Raw genomic sequence first — 23,806 nt, 5'->3', positions numbered from 1 at the left:
GTAGGACATTGCTAATATATCCTAATTATTCATTTAGTTTATCGTTCAACTTCCCGTCATAAACATAAATATAACATTTTGAAAAATCATTCACCGACGCATGCGATGCTTCCAAGTGATGATCTGTATGAATGTTGAATAAATATGTGTACATTTATGTGTTATATAAATTTAAATGAGTGTGTTTGTGTAGGAAATTGCTAATATATCTTAATTATTCATTTAGTTCATCGTTCTACTTCCCGTCATAAACATAAATATAACATTTTGAAAAATCACTCACCGACGCATGCGATGCTCCCAAGTGATGATCAGTGATGTAACGTTCCTAGTAATAAACGTAATCGTCTTTTTCTGCCGTCCCAACCTATTCTTATAACTGTAACGTACGTTTGGCCGAATCGCGACACTTGCATCTACGACAGTTAGAGTTTGGATTTCTACCGAAACAACAACCCCTTTTACGTCTGTATCTACGCCATCCAAATGTTCGTCGCCTACACTAGTTAAACAATATATGTGCCACACCTGTTCGCATTTACTACAATATCCCCATTCATATGGCAAAATACCGAGTGTGTTGTATCGCTTGCATGAAGTGTCAATATCACCCAACGTGAGTGTATCCATGTTTATGCTAATGCAAGCTTCAAAGAAGCGTTTATTTAAGTGTTGCTATCTATTATGTATACAAATTCTGGCATTAAATGAAGATCATTTTAATAAAGGGTACATTATTTGGTTTTCCAGGTTGTTTGTCAAGTCTCTAAAAAATGTACCCCAAAAATAGAATTGGCTAGGATGTTTGACTTGTTCAATTTAGAGGGCTATGAATTTTGTTTTTGTTTTTGTTTTTGTTTTTGTTTTTGTTTTTGTTTTTTTGTTTTTTTAAAATATGCTTTCGGGTTTGACTTTTGACTGCTTGTAAATATGTGTATGAATTTAAATAAATAGGTCTCTTGGGGTTTCCCATTGCTTTTTGTTTTTTGAAATATTATTGTTACGGTGTTAAGAGTTTCTTTTCTGTAGCCACTATTATAGCTCTCATTTTATAGCCAATGCGTATGTAGCCGGTTAACACAGCTCAATATATGGTATTGATTTTTTTCTCTTGCACCAGTCTTATTCTTTTGTGTACTTCTTCGGTGTGATCTTCCAATTCTACAATAAGTCGCTTGACCTGCCGAAGTTCTGCTTGCCTATACTATAAATCAGCAGGTGGTCCTTGATTTTGAGATTGATACCTTTAATGGAGGGTTTGTTCGTGCGATGAACCGCCACTTGGGTTGTTCGAACTTTATTGAACCGCCACCTGGGTTGTTCGAACTTTATGGAGGCTGCCGACGTGCCTGCTGACATGGGTTTTCTGTTCGTTGGTTAGATTGTTGCCCCCCTCCTACATTCTCATCGTCATCATCCGATGAATCATTATCGCTGTCTTGACCATTGGAGCCATTATTTCATTGTTTCCACCACTATCATTGCTATATGTTCCACCTGAACCACCAGTTTTGCCATTGTTGTCACTTCCGCCTTGTTGCGTGGCAGCTAGATCATAATCTATCACCGCAAAGGGGTCTACTTTTTACACAATAAAAAAGGGAGACCTAAATACCACCCTAGTGATGTCTATACATTCCCAGCAGAAGTATCTGAATACGTGATTGTTGAAACCTAGAGTTGAATGTAGTGAGACGGACGGGTTGGATGTTAGTGCTATCTAGAGAGCACATTTTGCTAAGATACGCAATAAATTTAAATATGTGAGAATTGGTCGTAGTTATGGATGGATGAGATACTTGCACGGACCACGATAACCGCACGATTCGACTGCAACTAATGCATCGGGATATGTCTGTAGTACAAACCGAGTACGCTTAGTAAAAAGTGTTAAGTCTGAAATAAGTGAACTCGGTCGGAAGTGCCATTTTGGATAGCGCGCCTGCTGTATTTATTTATCACGTTCCTATATGGGGCAAAATTATCTCTAACAACGGGTGATTGTGAAAATACTTATATCTATGGTTCTGGTCTCTTAGTTACTAAATTATGATGACGTCCGAAGATTCATCCTTTGAGGCGGTCCTGTAATAATTCACTTAAGTCTGGTTCTCTGGTCCAGTCCTAAAATTTTCGTATAGGTCCGGTCCTCTAGCACGATCCTAAATCTCCGTCTAGGGTACTTTGTCCACACGGCTGTATAGAATCTATATATGTGTTTGCTTGTGTACGTTTATCCCTACTCGGTTTTGATCTATATCTTCCTTTGGCCCATGTTGTTGCCGACTTACTTTGTGATACTGTGTGTACCACACTTTTCTCGCTCGCGACCCTGCGCTACTTGGAAGTCTATTGAGTAGATAAATTTAGTCAAATGGGCCGAGCTGACCTGTTGTGGATTCGTCATTGTTTCCACCACACTAGTATTAGTATTGTCAAAGGGGTAGTTGGTGATATCACTTGTAAGGACGTGATGATGATATACACGTTCTGCTAATTAGCAGCCTATGTAGCATCTAATGGTGTTCATTGAGCACAAAATTGACTATTCTGTGACTCTTGCCCCGTGACTATGTTTTTGACCAGCACATTTTGCAAGAAGCAGCCCGGCAGTCCAAACGTACAACATGACTACTATACAATGGTCTAATGAGCTCATTACAATCGATAGGATTCAAAACTTGAAAATGATTACTATACAGATGCTTGGGGCAGGAGTGTAGTATATGATGTTAATCGTATTTAAAAACCAATAGTCGAGCAGAAAAATAGATATTAAAACCGCCTACCTCTGATTGAGAAACCTCAACAACCGTTTCCGAAAATCTTTCGTTGACCTTTTGGCGCGCCACTTTTGTGTTGGCCAACAGGATTGCTAATGGTCGACTTCTGGAGTGTAAATAGAGATAATAATATTTATTTCAAAAGAGATAAGTTACAATGTTTGTACATATGGTATGCCCTCACAGTCATTGTAGAGGTTCGGGAAAGATCGATGAGAAGAAGTGGTTAGTAAATTCACGTTTGAAGTTTGGGCCAAGTGAGTCGACGACGGAGGATATGCGTTGGGTCAATTCAGGCTGGTGCTGACAAAAAACTGACATCATCGAGTGTGCCACGTATTCGCTTGCTGACCTACTAAGTAGAGTGCCCACCTTGTGTTGTGGTACGAACCGGGTCTGCACCGTGTAGTGCCGTGGAAAGGGTTAGTGCAGAGTACGAAATGTCGAGTAGGACCAGGTTATCCATCATAATTCGGTTGAGGAGCGAGTTTGGGAGTGAACCGATACCGCACCAGACCACGGATGCACTCGGTATGTGCTGGTTGACCTGGATCGGAAGTATCATAGGCGGAATCAACAGACGCGATGACTTGGTTTAGACCGAAATTTGGAAGTAGTACTTCAACAGCGTGATTAGCCGGGGTATGGGGAACATTTGTTGATGTGTCAGAGACAAGTGTGGGTACGGAGGCTGTTTTGCATGCTAGAAAGGATACCAGGTGTTTGTAAAGGGTCCAGATACCGTAGAAATCCTGGCGCCCCTGTGATTGCTGGAAGAGGTCGGGGCCAATGGGAAGCAGTTTTGGACCTACCAGGGTGTGTCGGATCAGTTCCTGGGCGCAGGTTAAGCGGCTGGTGGTGAATTTGGGGCCACCGGGGCAGACAGGGCAGAGACAGCCGTCGGTGCGGTAGTCGATCAATGTGAATACAACATGTACGTATTTGTTACAACTATCGACAGCACATAGCCGGATTGGTGTAGGCTCGAAGCAGCGATTGAAGCAGTCGTGTCTGGCTTTGTCCCGATTTGAGGTTGGCAATTTGCCCATGACCAGTTAGTAGTAGTATTGGCGCCGGGTAACTGCCGCGATCTCCTTGTTGGACCATCGTTTCGTTGAGTTTTTCCTAATGTCGTCACAGCGTCGGCGGATGGCTACATGGTCGGGTGTGTGCCCGCCCGTGGTTTTGTATACAGTTTTCAGGTAGGCATAGATACTGTACGGGAAGCGCAATGATGGTTTGTTGTGGGCCCAGGCGGGTTGCGTCAGAGGGGTGAGTGGGTTTATGCTGGCCATTGAGTCGAGTTGTATTCCCAGGCAACCTCCGAGGTAGTCCGCGAATGGTCGTGTGGGGAGCAGGCCACAAAAGTGGAGTAAGTTCTTTTTATGTTTGGAAAACCTAGAATATTTAGTGCCCGTGATGATGGCTGCTGTTTGTATGAGTGCTGAGTTATAGCGCTCGAACAGGAGGTCCAACGCATCCTTCCATATAGGCGGAGCCCAGACAAGAATGTTCAGGCCATATGTAGCCGTGGATAAAATGAATGTTTTGAACAGCACCAGCCGATTGCAGGGGTGTCGCCAGCTGAAGCCACGGAAGCCATAAGCGCGGAAGGAGGCGATACCAAGAGACAATGCTGCAATCAGGGATTCCATGTCTGGCGAGATTGATCCCTGATATTTCGTGGGGGAGTGGGAACTCCGGGTAATATCTTCAGGGGGGAGGTAACGTGTGTTCCAAGATGCATCGGCGAGCGTCGGTATGATAAGCTCACCTTTTATGCGGAGGGTTGGCGCCGCGGGTCGCAAGTCAGTAGATCGTACCCAGAGTTTGATGACACCCTGTTCGAGGCCATATTTGTGTCCCCATGCATCAATGTCGTCTAAGAAGGGCTGGAGTGGAACCGGTTGGGGGGCTTGGATCCGTGTGTCGTCGATAAATAGATAAGACTGGGGAAGCTTGGGCCGGAACTGTGGTAGCGTGACAGCCAAGGAATCCATGTAGACAATACAGAGCTGGGGGCCAACGATTCAGCCTTGTAGGATGCCATTCGTTCTATGAAATATAGGCGAGAGCTTTTGTCGCGGAATGTCACTCGGGTAGGGACCCTCTCAAATAGTGCGCGGATGCAGTTGATCCATGTAGCATCCAGGGGCCATATTATCAGAGAAACCAATCCTAAACCCAAAACCCAGGATCATCAAATACTGAGTTTTGGATCTAGGATCCAATATTTCTGATGATAGAGTGATCAGACATATAACGGGAATACCTGTAGATGATACCGGGACTCCCGCGTGTGAGAGAAACACTTAAGCAAATATTGGGTCTAGTGTAGAAAATACTAAACACCAAACAAGACTCAATGCGAGTCCTTCAGCCTAAGACTTTTACCTAGCTGTAGGATTCGCACTTGAGAAGAGATCTATTGTTTCTTCTGGTCGTACCTTATGGACTACTCTCAAACTCTACATTTTTAACAATATCTTTACCACGGTAAGTCTAGTATAGTTAAGAATATTAACAAAACTAGAATGATAGAACTTGAAGACTACTTGATATCGAAGCCGCAGAACAATCAGAGGGAGGGACGGAGAACACAACAGGAAGTAGGGAAGAACAAGAGAAACTTCACCGAAAAGATTAAGTGTCCAAGACGCCAAGCTCGTCCTAAGATATCACACTGCCACAAAACAAGTAAGTAAGACTAGGGTGAGCTAAGGCAAGTACTCTTGGCAAAACAAGCGTTAGAAACAGCGCACCCAACTTATTGTTTATGTTCAGACATTAAAAAAACACAAAAGTGTCACAGTGACAACTTGCTTAATATACAGATAAAACCAAAGTTCAAAGTTGGGAACGTAGAAAGTTCAAGAAAGTGTCACAGTGATATCTTCTTTATTTTTATAGACTATCAAGAGAAAGAAGCTCTGTACGTATCCAGACTAACTAACACTCAACTACAGAGGGGCTAGGGAGACACAAAGAACCAAAGTCAGAGGACAAAAACACAGGAGAATTACAAAGAGGAATTCACGGTGCCTGCAACAACACTCAAGTACGGGTTAGGGGCATGCTAAACTTAGATTGTACATATGAAATCACAACTAAGTAAAAGCAGACATTATAAAATATATCATAAAGATCCTACTAAAGAATTGACAACTAAAGTTAGAAGAACTAGTAGAACAAGGAAACACAAAGCTACATATAAAACAAACTATGAGCACGGAGAATCAAATTCGAACTTGACAAGACACGTGATCAGACTTCAAGACGGTGACAAGAGAAGCGAAGTAAGAAGTTAACGTAATATACATCACATCACAATACGTGAACAAGAAAAATAGTTCACTTATCAACAGGCTAACCTCAAATCAGACACAAAAAACCTACGTTTGTCATACAACGTATACACCTAGCGGGGAAGAACGGATGTACATAAATGTAGAACGATGAAATATACCAAATCATAATTCAATTAAAACTACGACACGAATTAAGCACACAAAACGCGTCAAGCCAAGAAAAGAACAACTCGCACGAAACAAACAAACTGGTGACACACACATACCTGGTGAGCATCTTACTGAACATCTCAGAGGAGAAATCGTGCGATCTCATACCAAGAGACACAACATAACACAGAATACAGACGTCTAAAGTGGACCAGTGTCTAACAAGCACAGAAACTAACAAGGATAAAGAAGTAGCCGGACATAAACAAGGTTAGAAACACCAAACTCAAGCGAAATCATCATATTCACACTATAAAATCACCTACACCATCAAATCACCACTAATTACGGGGAAGTCACAAAGTAACAATCCCCAAGCTAAAGAGAGAACAAGTAAGTTCGGTTGAACTCCGCAATCACAAGCTATACACTCGTAGCTAAGAATTGAAAACACAGTCCACAATCCATGGACATTAGCATCCATCAATAGCGTACACTTCACGCTTAATTCTGGCCACAGTGAGAACTAGGAAGACTAGTACACACGCGAGGGCCACTCACTTACAAGAATAAAGTGCACATAAAAACGTAGTGTGAACAACAGTAATGACTACGAGAACACACTCCACAATCCATGGACACAGACATTCAAAAATTCAAACGGCTAAATTAGTTTTAAAACATAAAGTCACATGGACCAGCAAAACGCAACGAATCATAGAAAAAGTATGTGTCAATATCAAAGAGCACGAAATAAACTTGGGTTGCACTCCACAATCACAAGCGCTACACGAAATAACTTGGGTTGCACTCCACAATCACAAGCGCTACACGAAATAACTTGTATTGTACTCCACAATCCCAAGCTCTACTCTAGTACACAAGGTTAAGAGGCACGATCCACACTCCATGGACAACAAAGTACAACAATTGAGTACGAAATCACCTTGGTGTGGCATCAACACACACAATCACAGAACACAGTCCACGGTCCAGGGACACAACAGTCCATAGACACACAAGTTCAAGAATACGATACACAATCGTAAGAACATAGACATCAGAAACATATACGACGTATGAAGCCACACACACAACGTACAGCATAGCCTAAACACAAGAGCTGAATAAATTACAACGCCAAACATTATATAGAAGCACAGGCATCACAATACAATAACCACAAGTGTCACAGTACACAAGGACAACAGACGGTCTTGAACAAGACATCAATGCTAACAACAACAGACTACATAGTGATAGAAAGTACACAAACCAAATGCAACACATTGCATACTGCACAAGCACAGAGACAAAACCAAGTTCGGTACAACCACAGTATAAGACTATAGGACGAAATAAAAAACCAGAAGCCCAGGAATTTTTGGCATCTTCGTAATCATAGAAATTTTAAAAACACAAAAACCATAAACCAAGAAGACTAAACCAGACAACCAAGTTTATACCCAAATTCGAGACAGAAACCAAAGTTTATCAGCTCAAACCAAAAAAAACCAAAATAAACCCAGGTACCACGGTTCCGGTCAATTCAATCAAACAGGGGTACACGCTGCGTACATCACAGCCACCGCACACCACGGAGGAAGCCCCATCAAGGTAACAAATCGATTTTGACACAGAACAAACGCATTACCAACGAACCACACATTATAAGTTCGGGAATACGATGAGTTTTAACATCGCATTGAACACTGATCACACAGAACAGTCAATGACGTCTGCGCTATACCAACGAACACACGCAGCACGAAGGAGCCTACGCACACAAGTAAGCTCAAGTCGTACACACGCACGGGGGAGCACAAGTCGCACTGCCAGAACAAGACCGGTAGAAGCAGACACGATGCCAGTTTCACAGACATCTTCTCGTACCACCACTCCACCCAATAGAGAAGGCAACATGCACATGGACGATGAGTCCACACCAGCAAGAGCTCCAATGGATCCAGCGATGAGTAAGTACAACATAGTCTTGGACAAGACCATCTATGAGTGCAACTACTACATAGTAGACATACTAGTAGACAAGTTGTATGCACAAACAGCACACGATCCCATTGACATACGAGCACTCCACAAACTTCGCAAAGTAGTTCATGACCAACAACCAAAGCGAGTGATACCAGTATTAGACGAGGGGTTAGCAGAGCTACACAATAAAGCTATGAAGAACTGCGACAAAAGTGATCACGATGAGTGCATTGCGATTAGTAGTTTTATGAGCGAGTTAACTCTAATTAGATCTCACGCAGGGGACAAAGTATCAGAACCAGAACTTCCAAATTACTCAAGATGAGTGAGTTCCCTAAGTGGCCAGTAGGCAAATATGTCAGCATGGCTGATTGTCGTGACACAATTGAGTTTGTATCTGTAGCCAAAGACCTGTTCGCGAGCACGAACATGCCACTAATACAGTGCCTCTCACTAGTACAAGAGCTGCTCAGACAGACAGTCAGACTCAATAATATACGTAGTACCAAAAGGCTTTGGCAAGACTTCACTGATGTGGAAGACTACAATATATTAATCATTGACAACCTGCGTCGCATTCCAGTAGACTATCTACTAGAGAAGTGGCTCAACGACTTATATGACACTCGTATGAATGTTAAAGTACGGGCAGCACGGTTGCGGCGCACAATGTTTGAGTTAGAGAAGCGCTACAAGGGCACTACTGAGAGAGTGGCTATCAATTGGCAATTCCTCAAAGCATCACGTTACCAAGTACTAGTCATGTACGGTTTGCAAGCGGAAACGGACAACTGATCAAAGCTCAGACGAAACCAGATGGTAGTAGTGGACACTTGTCTGACATCTCAGAAAAGGTGTTTCATGATCTCACTAAAGACATGATCAGACAAGCAACAATACTACAAGCTAATCGCAAGCGTGAAAACGAGCGAGCGAGAAACGCAACTGTTCTTGAACCACGAGCCACTCGCCCAAGACTAGAAATACCTACAGGAGGTCCACCCAGAGGGGGGAGATCCCCAAGAGGGGGAGATCACCAAGAGGGGGAGATCACCAAGAGGGGGAGATCACCAAGAGGGGGAGATCACCAAGAGGGGGAGATCACCAAGAGGGGGTAAGAGGTGGAGGTCCACCAGGAGGGCAAGGCAGAGGTCGTTCCATAGGACAGGCCAATGACACCCCAGCATCGCGAGGACCACAACCTTGCCCACACTGCGGTATAAACCCTTCACCACATGCGTTCAGCAAATGCCCCAACAAAGGCGAAAGCAATCGCCTTAAGGCAGAAGCTCGAGCAGCGCGACAAAACCAACCCGTCCATATCGACCAGTTGGCCATTACAAATGGCAATAAGGTATAAGAGATGGATGAAGATCGATGAAAAGCTTGGCGGTCGGATGCTAACATGATAAACATGGTAGACATTGTGAACACACACACTGGTGAAGAAACGTTGTTAGTAAATGCGAATGATATTGCTTACACACCCATTTCTTTACTTCCGAATCCACGAGACCAAAGATTGCACATAGTCATATAAATCAATGGCACCACATAGAATGCACTAGTAGTCTCAGGAGCACAACGCTCTTGTATGGACCGAAGTGTAGTAACTGAACTACATTTATCTGTAAAAGCACAACCTGGGTACATACAACTCGCACAATCCGATGCAAGAGTACAACACACAGGTTCCACAGAAGTATGCGATATAAATTACGGCGGTAGAAAAACGTCAAACTGCTTTGAGGTACTTGACCTCCCAGACAAGAAATCACCAATTCTATTAGGTATGGACATCCTACCATACTTAGGCATATACCTAGCAGGGATAATCAACCCACTGATACCAACAGATGCCAAGTGGGAATAACTTCTCACACCACATGAAGAAGACCCTGAACATGAACAGGAAAGATTTAGAAAATCACTCTCAGACTTGCTAGAACAAAATGGTCAGGTCCCACCAGATGTACACTGCAATCTACCAGGATCAGTGGTAGAGATATCAAGATTGAGGTCAAAGCCAAGAACATTCGTCATGCTAAAGAGAACTTTGTTCAACACAAATACATACCACAAACATATGAAAACGGTCAGAAATGGGTCAAAGATGGACACATATATAAAAGAACAACATCCACACAAGTGAATCTACCACTACTACCCATAGGAGAATTTGAACAGACAGGTCTGTTAAAGAAGGTACGCACATGTTTAGACTTACGAGACGTAAATTATTAACATGAACAAGACAAATTCGTATTACCAAAAATAAAGGAAGTACTCCACAACCTACAAGGTGCACAATTCTTTTCCAAACTGGACTTAACTGGAGGCTTCCATCACTATAAAGTACATGGGAATAGCCAACACTTCTTTACATTTTCATGGAGAGGAGCACAATACTCGTTCAAGTCAGCTCCATTTGGACTACATTCATTAACAGCACAATTCCAAAGCGTGATGGCCAACCTCCTCATTGACATTAAAGGAGTACAAGTATATGCAGATGGCATGGTCATTGCCAGTATGACAGAGGAAGAACATAGACAAACAGTACGCGAAGTCATCAAACGACTTAATGCTGCCAACTTCAGGCTAAATCACAACAAGTGTGCGTTTGCAGTCGAGACAGTCAACATACTAGGCGTCAAAGTAACAACCAAAGGGCTTAAAACAGACCCAGAGAAACAGAAACGCATGATTGACTGGCCTCTGCCAAGAATTGCATCGAGCAGTCGGTCTAGCAAATTACATGCGAGACCACAAACCTCAGTTCACACACATAACAAAACACTTCCACAATCTCATAAAAGGAAAAATAATCAGAACATAGCCAATCCTTGGACACCAGAACTCATTAAGAAATGGGAAGAACTCAAACATGCCATTGCATGCTCAGCAACTTTGGCGTACCCAGTAGATGGAGTACCGTTTCAGATCATGAACGACGCAAGTGACTATGGCATAGGAGGATATCTGTTCCAAATTGCAGATGGAGTCAGAAGAGATATACTCTATTTCTCAAAAGGTCTCAACCCTGCACAACAAAGATATGGAACAAATACTAAAGAGTTGTTAGCACTCGTATACAGTCTGTAATTTTTTTCGGAATACATCAAGAGCGGTGATATAACATTGTGGACAGATCACAAAGCGTTATGCCAGATGAACAAACAACAAACACTGCATCCCATGCTCGCAAAATGGATAGCGAAAACATTACATCACCACTTCACTATCATACATGTACCAGGCAAAGATAATGAAGTAGCTGACAAATTGTCACGATTACATGAAGACATATTCAACATCAAAACATCGAATGTGTTGAAAGAAGCCAATGAGCACATACACAATGGTCAAGAATACACTGACCTAGAAACAAACATGCCCATCCGAGTGTTTGCCATAGACTGGAAACTATCTCCACGGGGTTTTCAAGATGCAGAACGCGTGTTTGAAAAATTCACCATCGATTTATTTGCAGCTGCACACAATGCTCAGACCGCAAAGTTCTATACCAAAGTACAAAACGCGCTACTACAAAAGTGGGCAGATGAAATAAATGCATGGGCGAATCCTCCCTGGGAACTTATACCAGACGTGTTAGACAAAGTCATAGAGGAAGCCACATACATTACAATATGCGTCCCATACTACCCAAGCGCAACGTGGTTCCCTTAATTCTTGTCATTACTTGAACAAGATCTGATGATAGTCGAGAACACAAACAACACATTCCTAAAGAACGGCACAGCAGCTTGTGGCAAAACACCATGTCTCCATATTTTGACCAAAAACTAACACACCCAGCAGTGAACATTGCACCCATACACATCGCGGACGAAACAGCAGAGCTAGACACAGTCACGTATGAAGACAAAGCCACACTCATAGCTCTACACAGTAGGTCACTACACTGCCGAAGTAACAGTGAACAAACTCACACTAGATGGCCACACATGGTCTCGACAGAAGGAACATGTCAACCAATATATTGAGGGCTGTGTACCATGTCTCTAGAAAAAAATTCACTAGAAAGGATTCCACCCTTTACAATCAATAACAGCCGCATTCCCGGGCGATAGGATACAAGTGGATACCATCGGTCCCTTGGTAGACTCGAATATGGGCAACACGTACGTCCTGGTATGGCTAGATGTGTATTCATCATACGCTATACTGAGACCGATGATGGACAAATCGGCAGCCACTGTTGCACGAACACTAGTTCCAATTATGTGTGAACATTGATTTCCACAAGTCATACAGACAGATCAGGGCACAAAATACGTGAATGATATACTCTCAAAAATCATTGAGCAGGCACCGTCACAACACTTAGTGTCCAGACCATATCAACCCAAGGTAATGGGAGCAAAGGAGCGCTCACACAGAGGCCTCATTCCTTTACTAAGAAATTCTATTGAACAAAATCCAGGCAGCTGGTGCTCACGCCTACCATTTGTCCAAATGGGCCACAACCACCGTTCGTCACGCAGACACAAATCACCAAGGTTCAATGTGTACTATGGGCGACGACAAAACAAACTCACCAATTATGACACGACAGTCAATGCACCGGGTACAACAACACCATGGGAAACACGACTATAGAATCTAGAAGAGTCAATACGACCACAACTAGACGCCAATGTGGCACAATATCAAAAGAAAATGCGCGCAGCATTTGATCGAAAATTTCAAGAGAAGTATGTACACTTCCAAGAAGGGAATATTGTGATGGTTTGTTGCCTAGGTGAAATGGATAAATGACAGCACCATATGGAGGACCATACAAGATAGCAAGCAAAGAGGGCAACGGATATTTCGTCTGTAACCTTGATGGAACTAGCGCCCCCGAATATCCCAACTCAGTCAATGATGAGCTAATTGGGTTAGTCAAGAAGGCTAGCGAATCCGAAGAATTCACTACCAACAATCAAGTCCAACCATCAGAAGAGACTCAATTATCCTCCATACTAGACCACAGAGAATCCACAAGAGGCGGAGGAACCCAGGACTACCTACTGCAATGGACAGATGGAGAGCGCACCTGGACACATGAATCAGACATCGCAGATCCAGATATTCTTACGATATATCGACAGAGTAAACGACGTAAGCGAAGGCAATCCAGGCCGAAGAAGTCAACAGCAACCAGCACTGATGTACGATCAGCGAGCAACAGGCAGCGCACGAGGCGGGAACTTAGCCAAGTTTCACTGACACCAAAGGACACTCCCACTTTTTTCACCTTGACGCATGCTCTGCCCACACACCAGAGGTATAAGGACCAAAGACTCGGTTGAGAGCCACCGTTGAGATGTGTTTCCCTAAGCCAAGTTGAGATCGACCGAGAGCACAGGTCAAGACTGACTCCGATGGGCGTGGTAGAGTACTCCTGTTATTTAGTATAAATTAATTTAACAAGTAATATGTTAAAATAGAGAATGGTGGCAGGTTTTTCAATGCCCCCTACGGGACAAGTTTTTCCCTGTACGAAACACCAACCTCTAGATAATCCAGTCCTTTAAGATGTCACTTTTTATTCCTACGCAGGCTGAGAAGCATAAAGTTGGGGGGCTGTAGCATCCAGGGGCCAGATTATCAGAACAGCCAATCCTAAATCCAAACCCCAGGATCATCAAATACTGAGTTTTGGATCTAGGATCCAACATTTCTGATGATAGAGTGATCAAAAATATAGCGGGAGTACCGGTAGATGATACCAGGACTCGTGTGAGAGTCTAGTGTAGAAAATATTATATCTCAGCCTAGGACCTTTACCTAGCTGTAGGATTCGCACTTGAGAAGAGGTCTATTGTTTCTTCTGGTCGTTTCTTATGAGCTACTCTCAAACTCTACATCCAGTTTTTGGGTATTCCATGGTGGCGCAGAAGTACCCACAGGCGCGGGAGAGCCACCTTGTCGTATGCCTTGGTAATTGAGTGAATTGGTTGCAATGGCTTACATATATACTATGTCATATTTTATTTTTTAATATTTGCGGTGCCTTTACAATTGACCTAAAGGCTGCTTCTCACAGTGAGAATAGGGATTTTCAGCTACTTACGACTCTTCTCAATTACATGATGGTTCGAAACATCAACAACGATTTCGATTCATCTCATGTGTGGATCCTACGTTCCAATGATGCTCTCCCGGTTTATTTTTGGGCCAAGAAAAATACTGGTTCCATGAAGGAAAAGCACTTTCAATAGCTATTGAAGCAGTGCGTGAACCACTTATAGTCGCGCATCTTGTCTCAATCGTCCTGTGACTTTGTTGACCCTGGCTCTTGGCATTTGATTGAACCTATGATGTCCAACACGACATCTCCTGACGAAAGGTCATCGATAGTCATCTTGAGTTACAACAAATTACTACTTCTTCGACAGCTTTTATCCCTCATGTGGGTGTTTGATTCCTGCGGTGATTGACGATGCATCAATTGTGAAATTACACCGCAAGTGCCGCGATACACCAGGGAAAGTAAAAATTTACGACTGGTCTGGTGTTGATCGTGTAATCCTCAATAAGACACGTGAACAAATCCAAAGCTAAAATTTTCATTTTATCGTATGTGTTGTATTCGTCCTGACAACCCAGATAACTACAATAGTATTCACGGGTATGAAATTAAGATACCTTTTGTGGATAATTTTACTACTCATTGTAAAACCTACAAACAGAATAATCAAGAACTTATACGCTGACAGGAAGAAATGATATGTTCTCGAGACTTCAAGCCAGGCATTATTGAAAAAGGAAACTTTTATAGCCTCTGAATGTCGAGTGCAGTCTTAGCCCAAAACAACCCTCGGGTTATACCTACCTCTACCAAGGAAATTCGCTACTGCCAGAATTTCAAAATCAATAATGTACACTTTCATGTACATCCCTACCCGTTACCAACAAAACAAGAATGAAATGACCATATCCGTCTGTAGTAAAAGTCCCCTTAAACCACTATCAGTGTGGAGTTAGAATTAGTTTACAATTAATTCACACGAGGTGAATTATTTGTAGACCACGTAGACAATCAAATATAAGAATAAATACACCGCACTGAGCCTCAGGGAGACTCAGTAGGTTTTAGTATCGTATTTTGATGTGTTTACTACACGTCGTGGAGACAGACATCATTTCTACAATGAATATAACCTGCACGCTGAATTCTCTAGAGATTATCTTACCTGGATAACCTCAGGAGAAGATGGTTGGTCCTAATACCGGGACTTTGGGTGTCGAGATGATGACATTAATACTTCAGTCTATCAAGGATGAGACCTTCCAACACCTACGTGATGTGTTACACCACCGTGTTGATTACGGTACAATGTCGCATTGGGGAACACGAGCAAGTACTCGATACAGAAATCTTTTGCCTACTTAGGTACGTATTTGTTACAAGGCTGGTGTACGCTTACGTGCGTCAAAACCTCATCTTTGTCTCTTACGTGACAGTATGAAAGCATACTGTTGTCGTGTTACAATACATCCATATACTGCTGTTAGTCAAGTCCGTTTAAAGGCCCTCAACTCCCTTCGACCGGCGGTCTAAGTGTTCTGTGCCACCATGATTTGATAGTCACAGTACATTGTACCAAACATGGCTTCGATCTTTATGCCACTCACTGATTCGACAAAGGAAAAGGTACCTTACGTATGCACTGCTGCTACATATGCTTCTTACCGATAGGTTATAGAGGCCATTAAGGGTGTCATCATGCTTTTGACTCCGGAAGCCTCCCATCATCTACATATACTGCTGTTAGTCAAGTCCGTTTAAAGGCCCTCAACTCCCTTCGACCGGCGGTCTAAGTGTTCTGTGCCACCATGATTTGATAGTCACAGTACATTGTACCAAACATGGCTTCGATCTTTATGCCACTCACTGATTCGACAAAGGAAAAGGTACCTTACGTATGCACTGCTGCTACATATGCTTCTTACCGATAGGTTATAGAGGCCATTAAGGGTGTCATCATGCTTTTGACTCCGGAAGCCTCCCATTATCTACATCTCTTTGTAGATGTGTGGCCCATTGATGTTGGTTCAGGACTTTTCGTGCGCATACCGCGTCAAGATGAACCCCCTTCCAAGCTTTCCCAAATGGATATTACCAGCCCCTCAGTACCAAACGGGCGGACCAAGCTGATTCTGCCTTGAAAGCCAATCTTATGTTTCAGCAGATCCTTTCCTCTTCTAAGGAGCCGCCACTCAGATGACCAACACCTACCAAGCGTCAATCGGCACGTCGCCCTGACCATTCAGGGCGCGAGAGTACTCACTTAAAGAAAGCTCTACAGTTATCGTGTCCTATAACTATACCAGGACTCAAAACCTCTCCTTGACCCAGGAAAAAGTTTTAGACTACTGGTGCCGACTGACTCTTCCCCGTTACTTACCGTTCTACCAAGCCCAATCCTGCCCAGTCTCGATATCGTATCTTTGACCTTGAAACCATCGCATATGGTTTTGATAAAGATGAAATCCCTATCACACCAAGTTACCACCCTTTAAATGTATGGACTGATCACAAGTCCGTTATATCTCTCTTCTACCCACACATGAAATTCCCAGTATCTACTAGGGGTGATCAGGTTCTTCGCCTGGTCGAGGAAGTTCAAAGACACAACATATATATCAGACATATACCGGGTGACTGGAATTTTGAGGCTGATATGATGTCACGAGCTCCAGCAACTATTGGCCCAATTATGCTGTTCACAACCCAACGAGTCTCCTGGCCTACACCTCTTGCTACACCTCCACCTTTGTTCATCGCATTCCTTCGCACGCATCCAACTGCCTATCCGGAGGATCTCATGTTGAACCCGGCGTGGTTTTGCCTATTGGGTTAAAAATAGGGGTTCCCGCAATTAGACCCCTATGCCAGTCTAAAGGGTCACCGTCTATGAACCTACTGGGCACTACAAGGTGGCACTATGAGTTCTACTGCTGAACTGCCCTGTTTGACAACGGGAACTACCTAGTCATCCCACGATGGTCTAAATATACTGCAATAATAAATTAATTCTTCCAACGTTTCACAAAAGCTTCAAACTCGAAGGCAAGTGCTATCTTGTCTTACTAAAATTATTCACCATATCTACCTCAGTTATTCCATCATCTTGTTGATGTCTAATCACAAATGCTGTGAATACGTTTCTTAAGAAAGGACATGAAACATTGGGTTTACCACCATAAGACTATACACTTGCTGGCCTTTTATCCACCCCTACTCCTTCTACTCCTTTGCCATTGCTTCTTACATTTTGGCAATCCGTGGGTGCTCTTGGTCCTTCTATTGGAATTCGCAACCCTATATCTAACCCACCACTATCAGTGACGATTCTATCCAAATGCAACCCATCGTAACGCGAAGTGGACCCTAAACAAGAAGTTTATTTGGGAAATGCTCTTCGTGACTCTTTTACTGAGACAACTTTCACCATCTTCGCCCTCACCATATACTTTTGCTTCGATGCCTACGCCGTTGTCCGATCAGAGCAACCTGGTACTTGATCGGGCAGCCATATATGTCTGTGACCCCTACTTCAGTTGGGTTCCAGCCTCCTCCACTCTATTCCACGGGTGCACCTTCTCCCGACTCTTTGATCCGTATACATCCTATTAAACCTTCAGATAAACTTATTCCTTCGTCGGCTAGCACTACTTCTGAACCAGACGGAGACTCTGTATTGAAAGGTGTTTCAATGGATGACCTTGAAGCTTTTTCTTCACATCTTGATCCTCTACCGGCGGATTGTGCTCAGCCATCTGCACCTTCCCCTTCCTCTTTGGGTTATATTCTACCTCCCTTAATCGCGAGCCGTTTTATATTAATTCACCTGATCTCGCTGGAAATGAACGTACTACGAAGCTCCACGTTACCCATACTGTGGTCTCTCGTCCGCACACTCTATTGGAAATGAATTAATTACTCTCCCTTAAGCTTTTATCGCTCTGTCCAAAGTTTCGTATAAAATCAATGGTCGTCCCATTGCCCTTAGTAGGGTACTACGCGTTTTACTAGCATTTTATGGTCAAGCGAGGTCATTCACGTCGCCTCCGGTTGGTCCGGTTGCTTTATGACCGCTTCGCTTGGATGGTTGCCCCAGATTTTTTACTTCGTCTTCTCAATACTTGTACTGGGTGTTCTCGTAAAGGTGATGGACCAGGTCCAGCCATGGGACCTTTAACTCAGCCAACGAAAGGTACTTACTTTGGTGCTGTACGACATCTCGATTTCAATGAGACCTCCCGCGGCTTCCGCTATCAATAGTTCTGCATTGATGCATACACGAGGCATGTTACCAGTGCCTCGATGCGAGATAATGAGAGATCAGCTTTTGATGTCATCCAAAATTGAAACAGTAACCTGAACAATTGGCATACACTGCAGAATACATTGCAGATGCTGACAGCCCCGTAAATAGTTAACTACTTACTGATTGGTGCAATGAACAAGATACTCAGTATTGTGTTGTATCCACTGCCGACCATAGACACCATAATGGCCTTGTCAAAGAAATAATTGACACATATACTGCGTGGATTGAGCGCAATGGTGTCCAACCCACTTGAGATTTGGAAAGTTTAATCTTCATCACCCAACCAATCGTGACATAGAAGACATTCTCAATGAGTATTTGGATCCGATGCACATTTCTTTACATTATTCCATCAGCCTACTACTGCTGACAAGGCTGTCCGGGAACGAAATCGTAAATCCAAGGCTTCACAGGCTGTTCAGGCAACCCGTCACCGATATGACGCCCCGATGGTCGCTGTTCATCGCCTCGTCCTCTATAAAATGAAGCCAACACCCTTCTCTGACCGTATGTTGTAGGGCGGTCCGGCACCACTTCAACCTTCGGTCATGCACGTCATTCAGAATCGTGCTACTCTTAAATAGTTTGGAGTCCATCGATCTAAAATCAAGGCTTATCGAGGATCCATCGGTACTCCTGCCCCAAATGACCCTGGCACATGTGGTATTTCATTCTACACACGTTGGCTATTTTATCTCAGCCCATTTAAGGATGCTCCTGAATACGACAAGACTCGGTTAGCTGCTGATTCTAAGAATAGGCCTGCTGCCACTGTATTCCACTACAAATCTATTGGTGCTCTGCGAGCTTCCACGTTTTTGACTGCTGTTCATCAGCATGCCATTGATCAAACTACCTTCCGTGATGTTGATGTTATCCTTCGTACGGCTCACCTCCCTCCTTCACGTATTACTACTTTAAAGTCTGCCTTAAAATTTGTGTATGCACTGGCTTCTGATCCTAACTATAGAGCCTATCAACACCTTGACTGGCGCACTATGTTTGAGGCTACAACTGTGTCGCACTAGACATTGCTATAACCATAATACTACGTCATATGAAATCCTTCATTATTTACAAAATTATCCACAGTAATATAATACAGAGACCTTTGGCTTTGTCATTGTCCGACCAAGCCACCTTTTCATTATCCAGCCAAGCCACCGATTCCTAGAATCCGATATTCTTTCCAAATCGGATGGGGATTGTAAAACCTTGTGGCCCCTGCCTACCTCTGATGAAAACCTCAACCGTTGCCGAAATATTTTCGTTGTCCTTTTAGCGCGTCACTTTTATGTTGGCCAACAGGATTGCTACTGGTCATTCTCCGGGGTATAAATAGTGAACGAATCGGTTGCAATGGCTCACTTTCTTACCGTGACTCAATGCAACCGACCTTGTATAGGTCAGTAAACTAAGACTCCTACGAACTCCTTACATGTGAACTTACGTATCTCTTTGCAGTGCCTTTACAAAATAGAAAAATTATATAGGGGATCGAACTAACGTCCGAACGAGCCTGTCGAATGCAGAAGGTAAAAAATAGAGGAAATACTCTAAATGTACATGGCCTACATGGGAAAGTCACAAAATGTACATACAAATTTACGGGTACGTTTTCGAATTGCCCAATTAAATTCGTTGAATGTGATATTTATTTTCTTTTTCAAACCTATTTAGAATAAAGTTTTGGAAGTACATTGAGTGACTTTTTTATGTACATTTAGTGACTTTTCAGTGCAGTATATATTTTTTGACACCAGGGTTCGACACCATTTCGTAACTTTTTTAATGACACCAGGGTTCAACATCAGTTCGGTATTTTACGTGGTACTTGTTTTATAGTGAATTCGATAATTCAAACCTAGTAAAAAATCTTACACACTAAAGTACATTCATACAGAATTAGTCTGCGTACCATTATACTGCTAAGAGCTTTTACACATAACTACAGCTGTAAGTAGATATACTTTGAGCGGTGACACAAAACAATCTGAGCCGAAGTCATTTTGTATCGGCGACTGGATCTTGCAGGAAAACATTGTATGTATTACAATGCTGTGAATCAGGAGACTGGATCAAAGGATTGCTTATATCTGAGGTATTCTACCATTTGTCGCGATTACCCTCCCGGGCTGTTCGTTTCTGTGATGCTGATACACATATGTATCGTATGGCAGAAAGTTTACGACCTACGATACCCGCACAGGTGTCCGAAAGGATCTCTGTACTGATCCCGTGGAATCATAGGAACGCACATTGGAACTTAGCGATTGTTACATTGTACAATATAAAGGCCACTGTTACCATTCTAGTTAGTATGCCAAGTCCTGCTAGAGCTGACAAACGATTCAGTTATATAGTACGATGGATGAAATGTTGCCTTACAGATAAGGTTACCTACATACAGCCTTAGAGTAGGCGGTGTAACCCAATACGAGAGTTTTAGATGTGGAGCTTTAGTTTGTGCCTATGCTAGAGCAGTATCAGAAAAATCCATAGCTCGTACACAAGTATCGTATGGCAGAAAGCTTACGACTTAGGGGACCCGCACAGGGGTCCGAAAAGATCTCTATACTGATCCCGTGGAATCATAGGAACGCACATTGGAACTTATCGATTGTTACACTGCACAAAATAAAAGCTACAGTCACCATTCTAGATGGTATGGCAAGTCCTGCTAGAGCTGACAAACAATTCAGTTATATAGTACGATGGATGAAATGTTGCATCACAGATAAATCGACATACATACAGCCTTAGAGTAGGCGGTGTACTCCAATACGACAGTTTTAGATGTGGGGCTTTACTTTGTGCCTATGCTCGAGCAGTATCAGAAAATCCATAGCTCGTGCATGATTTAGAGGCTTTGTCTTCGCACGACTATGTCACAAGTGTACAACATGACATCAGAATTCGAAAATGGATTTCCGAAACACTATACTCGTATGTTTCTGTAAAAGAGCATCACAGACCACGTGTGTCGCGCGCCAGGCAGTGAGGTAAGCTTGAATGAAGTAGCATATATCAATACCAATTAGTAAAAGCAACATCCTCGCCCTCAACACATTAATTCGTAAAAAAGCATAAAGCCGACGGCTCTTTAATTCAAATTTAAGCGAATTTTGCACAATAAAGTCAATAAATGTACACCAAAAAAGTGGAATTGTCGCTAAATGTACATTTACGCATATTCGATCAATATTTCAAGTGACTTTTCCACATTTTCAATGTACATTTAGAGACTTTCTTCAGATAAGTCAGACTGGTGCTCGGCTTCACATTTAGTGTACAGGAAACCATGGGTCTGTCAACCCTGTAGTTAGTAGATGACTAGCAATATCGAATCAATGTCAAACGCGCAAGCACTTAGTCGCGAGCTGATCCACACTATATGCCCACCGAACGAGTGTACCTGTCTACATTGAAAGTTGTACGTTGGGCAACCACAGTCAACATCGGGCAAGGGTACATTATGTCAGCGCCAGATACATATTTTCTTCTTTGTAGATACGCATTTCGACCTACTAATGTTTAATGACGTGTATGCAGGGCTACAAGATGTTGTCTGGTATATAGATGAAATATCATGCGCCCACAATAAAGCCTCGTATGAACACTGGACCTGCCACGTTGTGTGTACTTTGCTCTGCAGTTACGGTTGTCGACATGTAGTGTAGCGCAGTGCATGAAATCAGTCGTCATACTTGGTAGACTAGTAGACTACATACAGAGGTTCGACAAGCGAAATGGGGCATCTAGAGACGCTACTGACACTTAGCGAACCTACTTCCAATGAATTGTTGAAATGGTTGTACCACACAGTCGGCTGGTGGTCAGACTATGTCCCGAATTTTACACGCATCTTGACTCTTCTATTTGCCCTGTTGCAGGCGGACAAGGCCGATTTTGTGCGAGGAGCACTGCAGCGAGAAGCATTTAGAGCACTTAATGACTTGTTGCTTAGCTTTGTAGTACTCGTAGAGCCGCGTCCTGAAAAACAATTTGTTTACACTGATGATGCACGCTTCTAGGGTGATCCCACTATCGATTGGTTTTAGTGAGGATGTCCAGATGCGATACCCTGTGTTAGAACCCCAGCACAAAACGTTCACGCACGACCACTTAACAAGCAGTGGACCCGTGGCTGATTCTGCTGGCGTGTCCTTCTCGCGCATTGTTGGGTGTACAACGTATTGGTATACGTGTAGTCAAAGCACTCCAGTATTTGCATTTTGCGTGTGTACATGCTGCTCAGCCCCGGCTGCAGCATTTAATTTGGGATGTCATAGGTTGGCAAAGATAGAGGGAGCAAGTCCAAATGACAGGCAAAGTTTGTGGCTCGTCTCAGATGTACGGGCAACCGTCTCTTGAATCTTATTCCCCTTGTAGCAACCTGAACGCGTCGTCGTTGTCTCAGCACAATAAACCACGGATTTTTTTTTGGGTCTTTTCTCGGGCACCTGGAGGTTTGTGTTATTGGCAGTTACTGAGACCTCCAAGTTACTGGCACTACGGGTGTTCACCAAGGCCACGAAATATGTGCGAGGCGTTATACAATTCGTGCGTGAACAAATATTTCCGTGAGTGTAGAGTATGGAGAGTAGCTGAAAGGTACGAGACAAAAGAATACAATAGAACTCTTTTCAAGTACGGTTATTTCAGCTAGGAAAACTGAGTCTTTATTTGTGTTTTCACTAGACTTCAGGATTTACTTAAGTGTTTCTCTCACACGCGGAGTCCCCGTATAGCTTACAGGGTTTACCGCTAATATTTCTGATGACTCTAATATCAGAAATATTCCAATCATAATTCCAAAACTCAATATTTGATTTTTCTGGGATTTGGGGTTTGGATTGGCTAAAGTGTTCACGCTCGGTCTGTACAGTACTGCTTTTCTAGTGCCCAAGTGAGTCGAGATGTTATTCCCCAGTTGCAATTTTTGGCTGAACAAATTAGAATTGCAAATACGCAATCTCGCGGCTGCAGATATCAATGGCGTAAATTGATGTTCGGCCAATAGCTTTATAATAGCGCTTCGGAGAAAAGAGAAAAAGAAAAATACTCTTGATGTCCATAGTTATTGCATTAGCCAATAACTTGCCACTTATCAAGAATTACCGACTTAGCCTTCATCAGACTGGCACATCTGGTCGGATGAAATGTGGAGGCCCGGCTTTTACAAACGTGGGCTAGAAATAATACTCATAGTGTAGAAATACGG

At 43.0% G+C, this 23,806-nt stretch overlaps 3 protein-coding genes across 3 annotated transcripts; 2 read left to right on the top strand and 1 right to left on the bottom strand.

Moving 5' to 3' along the window:
- Positions 1-3,838: 3,838 nt before the first annotated feature.
- On the bottom strand, positions 3,839-4,783 carry SARC_01176 (hypothetical protein; the record flags this gene model as incomplete). Its single annotated transcript, XM_014305137.1, has 1 exon — positions 3,839-4,783. One exon carries the CDS (start codon positions 4,781-4,783, stop codon positions 3,839-3,841), a length of 945 nt encoding a protein of 314 aa, XP_014160612.1.
- A 3,322-nt stretch (positions 4,784-8,105) lies between these two features.
- SARC_01175 (hypothetical protein) lies at positions 8,106-9,028 on the top strand (the record flags this gene model as incomplete). Its single annotated transcript, XM_014305136.1, has 2 exons — positions 8,106-8,458; positions 8,515-9,028. The coding sequence occupies 2 exons, from the start codon at positions 8,106-8,108 to the stop codon at positions 9,026-9,028; spliced, it is 867 nt and encodes a 288-aa protein (XP_014160611.1).
- A 7,086-nt stretch (positions 9,029-16,114) lies between these two features.
- Positions 16,115-16,414, top strand: SARC_01174 (hypothetical protein; the record flags this gene model as incomplete). Its single annotated transcript, XM_014305135.1, has 2 exons — positions 16,115-16,168; positions 16,205-16,414. The coding sequence occupies 2 exons, from the start codon at positions 16,115-16,117 to the stop codon at positions 16,412-16,414; spliced, it is 264 nt and encodes an 87-aa protein (XP_014160610.1).
- Between the last annotated feature and the right edge of the window lie 7,392 nt (positions 16,415-23,806).

This window comes from Sphaeroforma arctica (assembly GCF_001186125.1).
Source record: "Sphaeroforma arctica JP610 unplaced genomic scaffold supercont1.44, whole genome shotgun sequence".
Lineage (NCBI taxonomy): Eukaryota > Ichthyosporea > Ichthyophonida > Sphaeroforma > Sphaeroforma arctica.
The sequence above is the reverse complement of the archived record's forward strand: the minus strand, read 5'-3'. Positions and strand labels throughout refer to the sequence as shown.